At 35.4% G+C, this 14,369-nt stretch overlaps 1 protein-coding gene across 1 annotated transcript; it reads right to left on the reverse strand.

The window, feature by feature from the left end:
- Positions 1–477: 477 nt before the first annotated feature.
- Positions 478–8,208, reverse strand: LOC110414539 (CDPK-related kinase 3). Its single transcript, XM_021425800.1, has 12 exons — positions 8,058–8,208; positions 7,204–7,878; positions 4,688–4,818; positions 4,338–4,379; positions 4,115–4,223; positions 3,932–4,010; positions 3,121–3,417; positions 2,312–2,415; positions 1,746–1,853; positions 1,437–1,499; positions 910–1,077; positions 478–816 (listed from the first exon to the last, which is right to left on the reverse strand). The coding sequence occupies exons 2-12, from the start codon at positions 7,777–7,779 to the stop codon at positions 679–681; spliced, it is 1,815 nt and encodes a 604-aa protein (XP_021281475.1). The 5' UTR covers positions 7,780–7,878; positions 8,058–8,208; the 3' UTR covers positions 478–678.
- Positions 8,209–14,369: the final 6,161 nt, after the last annotated feature.

A 14,369-nucleotide genomic window follows, 5' to 3' on the forward strand; every position in this document is an offset into this window, starting at 1 on the left:
GTCAATTCAATCCCGCTTTCATCCTTGTCATTTGTCAAGCAGCCCATTGATTTATACAAACGATATTTTAAAATCTCATTCCCACAGGTTGTGGTGGAACCTGAGTTTTTAAGGAAAATGGCCTTGTCTGGCTGCACATAGATTCTTACGAATTGGGGTTGGAACTTGCTTTGCCCTGGATTGAAAAGGTAGTTATTGTATCTTCTAGGTTTGATCAAAACTCTGGAAACTAAATGCTAGTTTGCATTACCTCAACATATTGGCTTCTTGGGCAAATAACCTTGACCTCTCTCGCCCAATGCAAATCCTGGGCTAGAGTCTACAGCCCAAGTTGTGGGGAGGGAGGTGAGGTGATGGTATGTACAATTAAGTCGAAAGTTTGAAAAAGAATGGCATTTGGGTTTTTCCATTGACCCATGCCATGAATTTACCAAGTGTCTTCAACTCAAATCCACATACATGCACGGCAAGCAAAAATGGGACATGAGCACGATGAAATTCTCACTGTAAATTTTCCTCAACAATCTCACTAACATATTTCACTTATGCACATTTTTCTGTAACCAACCCTAAAGAAAAATAATTTTTGAGAAAAATAAAAATAAAAACCCCAAAAGTCATTCAAAATGCCATGAATTTTAAGAAACTATAAATATATATATATCAATGGCCGAAAATCTAATGATGTCTTGTATTAGAGCTACGAAGCGTCACACCATGTAAAAATTTTGTGTATCCAAGTAAACTAAGCTTTCCATCAGAAATTCTGATCCAGTCTTTGAGGAATGAATAAGCTGAAGGGCCAACATTCAACTCCTGTAGTCAAATCAAAAGGAAATCACCACAGCATACATAATATTAGGACAAGAGCAGGGTTGTCTGCTATTTGGAAGCAAAAAGTGAACATACCCGTGCCAATTCCTCAATTGATATTGCTCGATTGCCCTCCTGTTCGAAATGCTCAAAAGCGGTAGAGGCAATTTGCTCCCAGCCTTCAACTGCTTCCAATTGATGTGTGCTGATTGCAGCTGCACAAAACTCTTCAAAGTACATTTTCCTAAATGCAAGCGATCCCATCTGGGCAAAATAATGATGCAACAGTGAGGAACCAAAATTTAAATGACAAATGAAAACCAAGGGAGGAAGGGGGACATTTTCATTGTATTCCAAGAAAAGACAGACCTTAGAAGGCAGAATTAAGGTGATAGAAGCAGGTAATATCATGAATTGCTGATTAAGATGCTTAAACATTTGGAAAGTGGAAGCGTATATAAACAGAAAAAATCTTTTCATATTAATTAAGCAATTTTAAATGAAAACCATTTCCATCTTGGAATGAAATCGCATAAGCCAAAATGTCTAAGCAAAAAGAAAAATTCTGAGAAGAAAGCGTAACAAAAATTGCTACAAAGAGAAGCTTCAATTAAGTGCCTTACTGCATTAATAATGTCAGGAACCCTTGATTCACCCATTGCTTCGGTTGCATTTCGAGCAACAGCCTACAAAATTGATACACTGATTAATATAATTTTTTGACTTTAAAAGAAAAAGAGAGACAGAGAGAGATGAAAGATAAGATCCCCTAAAAAAGGAAAAGAAAACAGGACGGATTACTGAGACATTCCCATTATTTTCAAATTAAGTCACCACATCAGGTCAATGAACAGAATAGAAATCAGATTCAAACAATTAACCATTTTAGACTTAAAACTTAAATTGACAGGATTATAGAGGCAGTCAATGACCATTTTAAAGTTTTCAAGAGAGACACTCCCATCTCTATTTGGTTCCAACAGCCTGAATTGTGCCCTGAGATAAACCAGCTCATCTTCAGTCAATGCTTTCGAAAGAGCCTGCAGTTGTAACAATTAAAAAAAATACCGTAAGAATGTGACAGAAAGAAAATACATTTAAAACACATGTTCATGCACCTGCACAGACACACAAACATACTTGTGCATGCTTTAGCCAATCAAAAACAATCATGTTTATAGAAAAATTCCATTTGCTAGAAAGCACGGTATTCTTAATTCCTTTTGCTAGAAAAAAAATTAGAGTTGTAAAGAATGCTAGACAGTTTTAAGATATTTGGATATTGAAAATAAAAAAATACTAATTCTATGACTAAGATAAATGGGCTATTTTCTATAATAATAATCTTAGGTTTTCACTAGGATTTTTGCAATTTGTCACAAAGCATTTTGACAATCCAGACCAAGAAATGACCATAAGGATGTCCTAAAAGGGAGGGAAGGAGAAAAGGAAAGTGAAGGTTGACAATTCCACAATGAAAAAAGAGAAAAAATCATACCTTTAGTGCAGCGCGTTTGAATGGTGTCGCATGAAGGTATGACTTGACTAACTTATAGATCAATATATCAAGAGGTATACTGTCATCCCGCAACCAAGGGTGATCTGAAATGACACAAGTGTCTATCAGTTTCGAAAAATAACAAGCATCAAAGTAAAATACAGACACACAAGACACATACATACATATATATATTGATAAATAACATGAATTCCAATACTATATAAGATTAATTATCTATGCCTCTCACAAGAATAAGCATGGAATATCATGTGAAAGCAGAAACTACAAGAACTATGACTTGTCAAGCATCCAGCAAACATTTTGTTTGGTTCCACAATTTTATGATATGACAAATCCCAGAACTGACTAAAGCTTAGAAACACAAAGCAACCAGCTAAAAGAAAATGGCTTCACCTTATATTTATACTCATGTTCAGGGAATTGAGAAGGCCATCATAGACATTATTGTTTTTCCCAGTTGGATTCTTCTTGGTTTCTCTATGGTTCTCTCCTTTTGCAAGTCCATTATTGTTTATTCCCCCACCCCCCACCTTTTTTTTTTTTTTTTGCAAAAAAGGATCTTACTTTTTTGGTCAAAAGTTGAATATGCATTAAAGTAACTCAATACTTAGAAAACTACATGCACCAGAAGTGTTTTCATCATGACAAATTGCATTTGATACATGCTAATCCTACCACCAAAACTGACTGGTTTGCCAGACAAATGTAATTAATCATTTCAACAATGGGGTAAAATCAATGATTTTGCCAGCTATCAAATATACAGGTAATAACTCCAAACTTACTTAGAGCTTGAACAGCAGTCATTCTTTTTCTGTAATCCTTGTTTAGAAGCCTCTTAACAAAGTCTTTGGCCTCTGGAGAGACAGATGGCCAGGGTAAATCATCAAAGTTGGGATCAGATCTTAGCACAGAACGAAAAATTCCTGATTCAGTACGTGCCCAAAATGGCCGGCTTCCACATAACAAGATGTAGGTAATTACTCCTATGCTCCATATATCTGCTTCCAGACTATAAGATCTATGCAGAACTTCAGGAGCAACATAGTAAGCACTTCCAACGATATCATTGAGTCTTTCATCTGTTACAAACATATATGGCATAAAAGTTAAAATCTAAACAAACTATTAGCTGACACTTTTGACATCCAGTCTAGTGATATAATGACCATCATATGAAGTAGAAAATGGCAATTGATAGACGTTGAACATAAATTTCTCCACTTTGCATTAAATCATTTTATTAATTAGTAACCCATTCAAACATGTGCGGACATAATTAATAGCCAATGTTCATAGCCTAAAACATTTTGCTTCATTACTTTCACATGTATGAAAGCAACTTAATTTCTTCTCTAATTTAGAACAGAGCATAGGTGCTAGAATATTCTTGCAAATTTGTTTGTTTATACTCAATTATCCTATAAGAACATAAGACCATTACTTGTCTAGGAAAGAACCAAACAAAAAATAGGTAGTACATTCAATCATCACCAAGCAAAGTTTTTTTAATTGATAGCTTCACAAAAGCTATGAAGGGAGGTATGTTCATTGGTGAACCAAAGCTAAAGTTGATGGGTGGCGATCATTTATTACCTGGTCTAATAAAGTCAGAAAGACCGAAATCAATTAGCTTCATGTCAGCATCTTCACCCCCAGAAGTGAAAAGGAAGTTCTGAAGAGCAAGCAATAAGGATTAGTATCAGAGATGTGATAAGATGCCAGAACACACATTTTTCAGTTTCACAATTTATTTGAATCAAATGCAAAAGTAAAAACCTCTGGCTTTAAGTCACGGTGAACAACACCCTGAAGATGACAAAAAGAAACCACACTTAAAATTTGTACAACTATAGCTTTTGCATCCTCCTCAGTGTACCTTCCTCCCCTGGAATAGTGAAATTCTCATCTCAGTCTGTTTCTATAAATATAATGATGGTGGAATTCAAACACTGGCAAATAAGTAGGCCTAGAAACATAGACATTATGAAAAACAACTTACCTTGCCAAAATTCTGTCTAATAGCTCTCCACCTTCACACAATCTGATAAGCAACAGAATTACACAAATGTCAGACCCAAAATTTGGGAAATATGATTAAATTTTATGATGCTACAGTTGGAATATTCCCCAAATTTCCATAGATGAAATCAGGCACATTAATTTTTTTTATATTCCAGAATGCAGAAAGGTTCAAAAATTACAAAATCCTACTAAAATAAAGTAATGGAATCTATTTGAAGACAGAAAATAAATGATACACAGCCAGAAAAGGTAATGCAAAGACATAGATTTAACAAAGATAAAATTGTACTTTCCAATAAATTTGAACAGAAACAAGAAAAGACATACTCCATGACTATGTACACGTTATTGGCGTCCTCACATGCATCATAAAATTTGACCAGATGCTTATGTCCTGATAGTGCTTTCAATATTTTCACCTCCCTTCGAACATCTTCAATCGATATTGCTGTTGTCATCTGTCAAATAAATCTGATTAAAACAGAGCATGTGCAATCAACACATCATTCGTTTCATTTTTTCCTTCGGGCAATAGGAGTGTAACCCCCTTGGAGATACGGGACCTGGGATTTGATCCTAGGCCTGTGGAAGACCCCACCCCAAAAAATGGAGGGGTAACCAGTGGGTCAAGCCCTGTGGCTAATCAACAGATCATTTAATCACCAAGTTTGTAGAACTCAGCAGTGAAAAGGACCAAAAAGGGAAAAAAAAAAAAAAAAGGATTACATAGAAAATATCAACTACAAGCATAATGCAAATAAGATCACAGCTCTCTGCTTAATTATGAGAAAAATTATAATGGTGCTAAGCCATAATTTTAGAAAAAATTGCTTTGACATAAAATAAGGTAAAACAAGGTTGTGTGCTTACAACAGTTTTTATGCATAAGCCAAAGCCAAGCTCAACCACCCACAAAGCTTTTTAACTAGGCAGAAAGAGAACCTTAGGGATATAATCTTTGTTGCTTACATAAGGATAACTGATACAACATACAAATACAAACACATAGCGAAACTCATTGAAAGAAAAGATAATTATAGAACAAGTACCTAATAATTAGCTGATTCTAAATTTAACATGACTTAAAGGCCTGAATTGCATCTTAATGGAGCTCCAAGTTCCTCCCTATAGATTCTTTGGAAATTGTAAAGGGCCACAGGCCACTTGCAAGTTTTCGTATGTGGTTGACCATAACTGGTACAATTAGCATCATGACTCCCCTCAAATCTCATCTTACAATCAATTGGAGGATAATTAGTCTTTTAAGTTTCATAATAACATCATAAACAAGTTTGAAGAAAGAATTTTCATTTACTTAACCTTGTTGCATCTTGTTATTCCTACAGATTCTAAATGTAAGGGTGTGATGTCCTGAACCACCACAACAGCAACTTCTACTTCTTTTGTACTACCCCTATCATCACATTGGGTCATAATCAAGAAAAATCCAAACAAAATAGCACTGCCCTTTTTATGCTGTAAGATATATCAGAAAGAATCTCACTATCTCCCAAGAAGCAATAAAATAATGATGCAGAAAATATTAATCTGTGATTTCAATATGGCTCATCCCAGATCCCATGCCACCAAACCCACAAAACCCTCTAATTTCAAGCCGCAGTGATAACTAAGTGTCATTTTAACTGATCTCACTTCATTGCATAAACTCATTATGGATTACCAAAGAGAGTTGTTTATTATTGGTTTTTTAATTCTTTTTGTTGCATAGATTCATCTGAATTGCATACATGTTACATAAACAGCAGCATAAGTAACCACTTTACCATTGCATCCAGTTAGATACCTCACATTCTCATTAGATACCAAAATTATAGTACCATAAAACAATTAAATCTTTTCTAATTAAATAGTTAACAATTCTAATAATATACTGAACCACATGTCAGATTCTCTTTCTCTTTTTCGACAATAATGCTTTCATTCTTTGTAAAAGTGTTTCCCTATCAGCAATACCTATGAAAAAGAGAAGATATCTAGACAAGGCATCAGAGATTTGTAATGTTAATAGGGCAATCACACAACCCTGCCATATCCTCTTTAGACAGCATGACAGCCACAAGTCCATGACAATGTCCCCCAATATGCAGCATCAAAATCATAAAATTTTGTAGGTTTGAAATCTAAAGTCATACTCAGAAACACGTGGCTAAAATATCAAAAATCTCTCATTGGAGAAACAAAGTTTGTATTTCCACCTAATTTTATTGTGCTTGATGTGGCTACAGTTACATTTCCATTTCAGACTCTAGATACAAAAGATATGAAGTCGAATACCCTGTATTATTGCTAGATACCCTACATGATCATCAAATAAAGACAAATACAACTTTGTCCTCTTTCGGTCTTCTGGAATGACAATCCCAATCATGCTTCTTCTTAACCGACAAAAATGCTACGGCTAAGCAAAGCAAGAGGGTATCCTTTTAAGTCACAAAAGTCCCAAATAGCTCATGTAATTGCCAAATATCAATGATCATGCGAGGTTGGCAGTGGAAAAGTTGTTAACATAATTATTCCACAATTACTCTAACTTGTGCAAATTGTCTTCTTCTTCAGCTAAAAATACTCCTGCCGAGTTTACTTGAATCGAAAAAACAAAGATCTATCTAATGCTTGGAATACATAACACTACCAGCAATAACCAAATGATCTTTTTGTTCAAAAATATTTTAACGGAATCCAATTTTACGAATAATACCTCAAAAAACCCCACAATAAGAAAACGATCATAATATCTCATATTTCTCAAATTAACTAAAATAACAGAGAATTAATGATGTAGACAATGGGGAAAATAAAGGAATAGAGAGAGAGCATTCTACCTTGGCTTTTGAGATGATCTTAACAGCAACAGGTTGATCCTTGAGCTCACCCTTTTTACCTCTAGCTGAGCAAGTGTGACCAAAATGCCCTCGCCCTACTTCTTTTCCAAGCTCATACTTAGCTCCAAAATTCTTGCCATAACCAAAGCTCTTATCCAGCGCCTGTTCCGGCTCAGCTCCTCGATCCTCGGGGATCGGTCCTTCCTTTGGCTTCCCGCCCAGCCGCTTCACCAGCGACGCTTTTATGTGCTTCGCCGGAGAAGGCGGAGGGAACGGCCGTCGGAAGAACCTCCTGGGCGTCGAACCCCTCGAAGTCCTCGCCGGAGAAGGCGATACTCCCGGGGGAAGCGGACTGGCAGAAACCCCGTGCGGGTATGGGCTGGGCCATGGACTTTGGTTTGAAGACCTAGCAGGAGTATTCTTCACTGACGGAACATTAACAACGCCGTTACCCGAGGGCACCGGAGTTCGTTCCTGATCGGCTGAAACCACCACTGTCGTTGTTGTTGCTGTAGCATTCGACGTCGTCGTTTCATTTACTCCCGTATGATTAACTTTTCCGTAACACTGCCCCATCCTAAATTCCCCCCGGATCACAACAAAGTCAAAAGTCTACTCATCGGAGGTTTCCAGCCAACTTCCTCCCCTTCCTCACCTGATCTGATTTAAAGAGATCTGCGGCGAGAAAACGATAAAAGAGAAGAATGGAATGGAATTTCGAGTCAGAGAAAGCCAAAAAAAAAAAAGAAGAAGAAAGAGTGAGACAGAGACACAGAGAAATAGAATGGTTGAGGAACGAAATTATAAAGAGTTTTTATAATTTAATGGTACGCAATAAAAAATGGAAATCTTACAGGATTAATTTGGAGACGTTGGATGTGTAGAATCTTATTTGCATAAGGAAAGTGAAAATGACGATGTTTTTTTTTTCTCTCTTTTTTTTCCAAATGGCTCGAAAATAGGGGAAATTTCTTTTTCGTTTTGTCTTTTGCTCCTTTTCTTCTGCCGTTTCTTTATTTATTTTTTAATCAACACAGGGATTTTTGGAAATCAGCGAGAGTTTTGATTCTGTGCTCGTTACATTTCCACATTTAAGGGTGATTTGGACTTTTTGCGGCGAAATGGAGGTTCGTTAGATTACAAATATGCCCTTCTGTAAACAGGTGGCACGTTTTTGACGGTTAAGGAGTGTCGTCCTCGATCGACTTGTGGAGTATGCAAAGTGGTCCAAAGAAGAGGATTTTGAGGAATCGGAGCTGACGAGAACAGGCACAGGCTGGTCCGAAGGTTCGAAATACGCGAGATTCGAGTGATAGTCAGATGAAAATTTTAATCTGATGTGACACTATCTTAATCCGTCAAATAAAATTTTTTCTTTCTTTTTCGGGGGTATTTATTAAGTAGAAACAATACATTTTTTTTCATGAAGAAACAAAAAATCAAAAACAACAAACAATTAAAGAAAATTTGGTCTTCTTTTCTCGGACGTTGCATTTTCAATTTTGGCAAAAGAATCTCACGTCATTGCTTATTAATGATTGAGATTCGGCTAAATCTAGAAAATATACATGTTAACATATTGTTAAGTATGCAAATACTGTTGTAATTAGTTAATAATCATACAATTTCTAAATCCATAAACGTGTGTCTTAAAGAAGATTCACACGTGACAGTGTTATTTTGTTAATTAATTATTGTTGCTATTATTATAGTTTAGCTAAATTAACAAATAATAAGCATTTTAATGTTACATTATGTAGTTTTTGAGTGAGTAACAGAAGGAAAACAAGGTTTTACATAAATTATCTTATTTAGGACCTTAACCCAAAAGATTAATAAACATGATCGAATTCAATCCTAATATTTAATGTTTTACTTATGAATATGTACTTGGCTTTATATGAATACCAAAATAAGTTAATGATTTTGTATTTAACGTTATGATTATTGTCAATTCAAATTCAATCACTATCATTTCAATTTTTATTTCACAGTAAATGCTAACAAAATTCAAGTGATTATTAAATAGTTCGATAATATACTTTATTAATCCACGAATCCTCTTATAAGTTTTCAAAGAATAATTTTAACAAGCTTTTGTACTTTTTTTTATTAACGCATTATGATATCAAAAAGGCCTACTCTCACTATTAATTTATTATTTTTATTTGTTATCATTTAAACTAAAAAAAGAAAAATAATAATAACCAGGATTGATAATGATGACGATAATGATTGTGTTAATGATGCAACACATATGGCAAAAGCCAAGGAGACTCAGTTAAAAAAATAAATAATTTTTTAAATTTGGAATGCTAAATTAAAGTGAAATGAGATTAAATGTTGACCACACATACGAGTATGTACACATAGTTGTCAATTTTGGGGTAAAGTGAAGCTGAGAATATAGACTAAAACAAAAATGTATTTTAATTTTTGATTGCAACAGATAATCTGACTTCCTAAACGGATCTGATTATCTTATTCCCCATGTTTATGCTCTCTATAAGGAAAAGAACAAAGTTGAAGAGCGTAATTGGAGCAACTGCCCTCCCTAGCCGTATTATATGCTCCCCGACTTTACTACTATAAAACTCTTGTTATTTACTCCAACATAATTATATCACATGTAATCCAGCCTGGAATTTTGCCCCTTTTTTTTTGCAGATAAAGATTGGAAATTAAATTTTTGAGATACAAAAGTAAAATATATATGTATGTATATATATTATTGAATCGAATATGAAGAGTTATATATAATAAATAATTATCAGTGTGAATTTTAGTTATATTCTTATTGTTCTTTTTGATTTATTCATTGGATTAGGTTAGGAGTTATCACCCCACTCAGATTTCAAGCTTTTTTAATGTACCCTCAAAGCAAATAGAATAGAAAGGATGATCTTTGATATTTCAAACAAAAAATGAAGAAGAAGAAAAAAGGAAGACTATCATTTAGGTGTGCTTATTTCCAATATAAGGAAAATAAGAAAAAAAAATTGGGGAAAAAAGGAAGAAGAAGAAAGAAACTGTTTCTCCCTTCTGGTTTTATGTTTCTTGAAACGTAATCAAGCTGGAAATGGATGTTTAGCTAATGGTTTTTAAAGCATCATTCCTCAGCTAACAGTCTACACCGTATACTTGCAATGTGAAACAGGCTGGCCTTTTCATGCTACTCCCTAACAGATAAAGCCGCTACATTAAGATACTATAATGAACTGATGTGCCCCCCTCCCCCCATTGGCTTTATGATTTCCTTTAGGTACAGATGATTTTTTGTCAATGAATGATATAGGGGGGTTGATCTGCCACGACTAAAGCTTCTTTAAGAAACCAATAGTGAGAAAGAACTGAGAACACCCCACCAAAAAATTTCCTTAATATTGGATTGTATTCCCCAAATTTTAAACCCCTTAATTAAATTTGTAAGCTAATTGGTAAATGACTAAAAGTATCCATCATTACAATTAAGATGACAATGTAAGATGCTTATGATTTCAAGCAATACCAATGCCTGATTCCTAGCAAAGGGAGGCTCCAGCTTGAGATTTCAAGCATTTCCAACAAACATAAGCATAATTTTATGATTCTTGTGAAATGTTGAAAAGGAAATGATGGGTAATTCTATATAAGAATATTTTTTTACCCATTTTACTCATACCTCAAAGCTCTAGCTCATATTCTCAGATTTCTTAGAACAAAGTATCATTAAGTAATATTACTGGCGAAAAGGTATACTAGAATGTAGAAGTTGTTGGTATTGGGCCAAGCTAAGGTCTAATTAATGCGCTGAGTAAAGAAGGGAGACCCATAAATTTAAAATTGGCCAAGAGATGAGAACAGAATTTGGTCAAGTATATAAGCCTAAGTCAATTAGCATGGGCTAGGATCAATGCCTGGGCTCGGTTTTTCTTCATCCCTCACTGACTGGTTGGTATCTTTTCATTTCTTTCCAGGTCAGAGAAAATTTGATAAAATGTTCGAAAGTCGCTGTTAATGCACACCATTGATGGGAAAACAACTTGACTGCTTCTCTGTTAGGTGAACCATTTAAACAGGACTAGCTATTCCACTTAACTAGTCGGGCCTCAAGACAGGTCCCCTTACCAGCAAATTATTAACTGGATTTTCTCAACAATTCATGAAATAAATCTTTTTTTCTCTTAGAACAATGCCCATGCGTGCATTTTGTATTCGGATTTTCATTTGCATAATAATCGATAGGAAAAAAAAATGGAAAACTGTTTGCTTTGGTGGAACTTATAATTGGTCATAATGTCCAGGGTCCCAAGTCAGAATAAGTACTGGCATAAGTAGAGAATAATAATTCCAGGAAGATAAGAGTGGGGACGTCTCTCCTTTCTTTTTTTTTTTGTTGTTTCGTGTGCTTTCCCCGTCTTGGGTGATTGCTGAAGAAAGGTGGGGTACTTCCATTTTGTAAATTTGGTTTTAGTTTAGTTCTTAAATAGAGCTTTTCCCTAACCTTGGTTCTTATACCAACTACAACAACCCTGATTCTGATGCCTCTAACCTTGATTCTTATAGTTAATGTCATCTCCCTCTTCCTCTAACCTTGATTCTTATACCAACTACAATAAAATTTCAGCAATCTTGGATTCGCCCATTGAAGCCATTACCATGTTCGGCTCCTTAAGGATAAACTCTGAGGCTCTACTTGCATTGATGGAAAATTAGCTTGTAAAAACATGAATTTTCCTTTTCTTAAATGTTGAAAATGGGCCCATAAATTCTGCTGGATATTGGGCCATCGACCCACTAGGTAAGTTTTCTTTCTCGGCCTAATAGACTTGTCCAAGTCCCTAAGCCACATTAAAGAAGTTGGTGTGAAAACGTGCCATCTACATAGTGCATGATCAAAGTCAAACCCAAATGATTAAATCACTCGATCAGTAATTGCAGGCCTGAAATCCTTAGATTAGAAGATGCGAAAACCGAGCAAAACCACTTTGATAAGAAGAGAGCAAACCTAACAAATATTCAACTTCTTTCATATATCTTAAAGCATAAACCTTTGTTTTCCTGTCACATTGCATGCAAACGTGGGAGAATGAAAGGCCGACATCTCCCTCTCCTTCCCCTACTTTTAAATCAAAAGGTCATATAATTTAGCAAATCAACTCCCACTTTCTGACTAAATTCCTTAAAATCTTAAGGCTTAAACCACAATCATTTTCCTGCCAAAGTAGCTTATTCTGGTTGGTGGTTTAGTTAAGCCGTCGCCCGCAAGATTCCACCTAATACAGCATTAGATATCCCCCGCCCCCTTGGGGTGTGCTTGACCGATTCTTTGGAGTAGCTTGAAGGGAACTCGTAGCAAACCGTTGCATATATATCTAAAATCTTCTTTGACCTTAACATCCCGATCCTTTCTCATCTCTGGAACTATTCTTTGCATGAAATTACGGTGCATGATCTGTAACGCTTCCATCACAAGCATTGTACAAAACGAAAGTTTAGCCAGTATCGCTAGTCGTTGACGCGTTAAGATCATATCATCACCAACAATATATATATATATATATATGAATATCTTTACTCAATTTTTCACATAATCCGTTGCATGTTTGTTGCAAGCGACAACCACCATGCAAATAACAGAGGATAACGTTAATTGACAGCGTTTTTAAATCCATCGAAGTAGCTCCAGAAGACTTGAAACCGCAGTAACCTAGTACTAGTTGTCTTATTCATGTTTTTTTTGAGTTCTACGTCCCTTCTTTACTCCAGAGATCAGTGTTCTAGTGGGTTACTTCCTATTTTGTCAAAGTTTGACTTACAGCTCAGTCCAGTACAGCTCTGGTAAACGCACACATTAAAAGAACAAACTTAAAAAAAAAAAAATAGACACTGGCCTTTAAATATTTTTCTTAGATCCATCAAGGTAACAGGTTGATCCTAGACATAATATATCGGGTAGTGAATCTTGTGTATAGAGTAAAGAGTTAATTAATGGTGGGAACAAGTCATTAATTAAGTATATATTAATACTAATATAATACAGTATGCTTTTCTGATATCTGTTGGTTTGGACTGTTTTAATGATATATCCCAGTTGAGGGATTTCTTTTTAGAACCTCCACTCCTAACCCAGGAAAAGATGTTTTTAATATTTAGTGTTTTCCTCATTTGTTTTCGGTTTATTTACAGTCCATATGGAGAATCATGAGGAGCCCGAGCTAAGGGCCAAAAGAAAACAGATGGATTTGCCATTGATTATTGTTTCCTTTCATTGTCAGGTCTCACTATGCTTTAATTTAATGAATTGTTTCTTTATTTGATTTAACAATTGTCAGAACTAGTTTCTATGGCATCAGTCTGTTGTTGTAACCCATCCAAAACAATATAAACTACAGCAACTCTCTGCTTTGACTACAAGTATTTATTCTCTTCACTAACATGTTGTCTATTAAGAAGACATTTGGAAACAAGTACCCCATTTTGAAATAGATTGCGCATGATTATATAAAAGCTTGATAAATTGATAACCTCCAAGAAAAACAGGCCAAGCAACAGTTGAATTGCTCCGCATAAACAAGCATAGAAGATGCCGTCAACAAGTTTTCTTTTTGTTTATTCTATAATTTGGATGAGATCATTGTCTGCAACAATAGCAGATAGCAATAATTTTTTGTTTTTAAATTCAACTTAGTTGCACCTAAAACTTACAATATTGTTGTTCTCAGCTGCTGCTAAATGGTATAGTAACCAAAATCACAGCAATCAAAGTTTGGGGGTTAAAAGTTAGAACCCAGAGAGTCGTGGGCGCCTGTAATTGATCTGACTGAACTGCCGCTGCCTGCAACACACATGTGAAGCTTTCTACTTAGGAAGCAATGGGACCAGGAACCGTCGGATCAACATCAGGCGGTGGTATAATTAATGTCAGATTAGCTGCATTTTGCATGATTTGCATGGTAGATGTTCACGTGCCACGTCCTGTCTTCCAGTGAATTTATAACCTGGTACTACCTCATCCCAATCCGATGGCTTGCAAGTCCGCCTTTGGCCCTCGTTTCCTGAAAACAACTTGGTTTATACGCTAGGACCAAAAGCAAAAGGACCACTCTACTCTGTATATATATACAAGTGTTGTTTTGAGCATTAGTTTAGAAGGGGTAATCTTTGTTACATCAAGATTATTTAAG

Source organism: Theobroma umbraticum, unplaced genomic scaffold (genome assembly GCF_002168275.2).
Source record: "Theobroma umbraticum cultivar Fairchild unplaced genomic scaffold, ASM216827v3 scaffold_4.1, whole genome shotgun sequence".
Lineage (NCBI taxonomy): Eukaryota > Viridiplantae > Streptophyta > Magnoliopsida > Malvales > Malvaceae > Theobroma > Theobroma umbraticum.

What these genes read in the sequence shown, in the direction of transcription:
- LOC110414539 (XM_021425800.1), bottom strand. Translation starts at nt 7,779, where the DNA reads ATGGGGCAGTGTTACGGAAAAGTTAATCATACGGGAGTAAATGAAACG. An exon ending in AACGTGTACATAGTCATGGA is followed by an intron (nt 4,380 to 4,687) that starts GTATGTCTTTTC and finishes GTTGCTTATCAG; the next exon opens with ATTGTGTGAAGGTGGAGAGC. An exon ending in TTCTGACTTTATTAGACCAG is followed by an intron (nt 3,418 to 3,931) that starts GTAATAAATGAT and finishes TGTTTGTAACAG; the next exon opens with ATGAAAGACTCAATGATATC.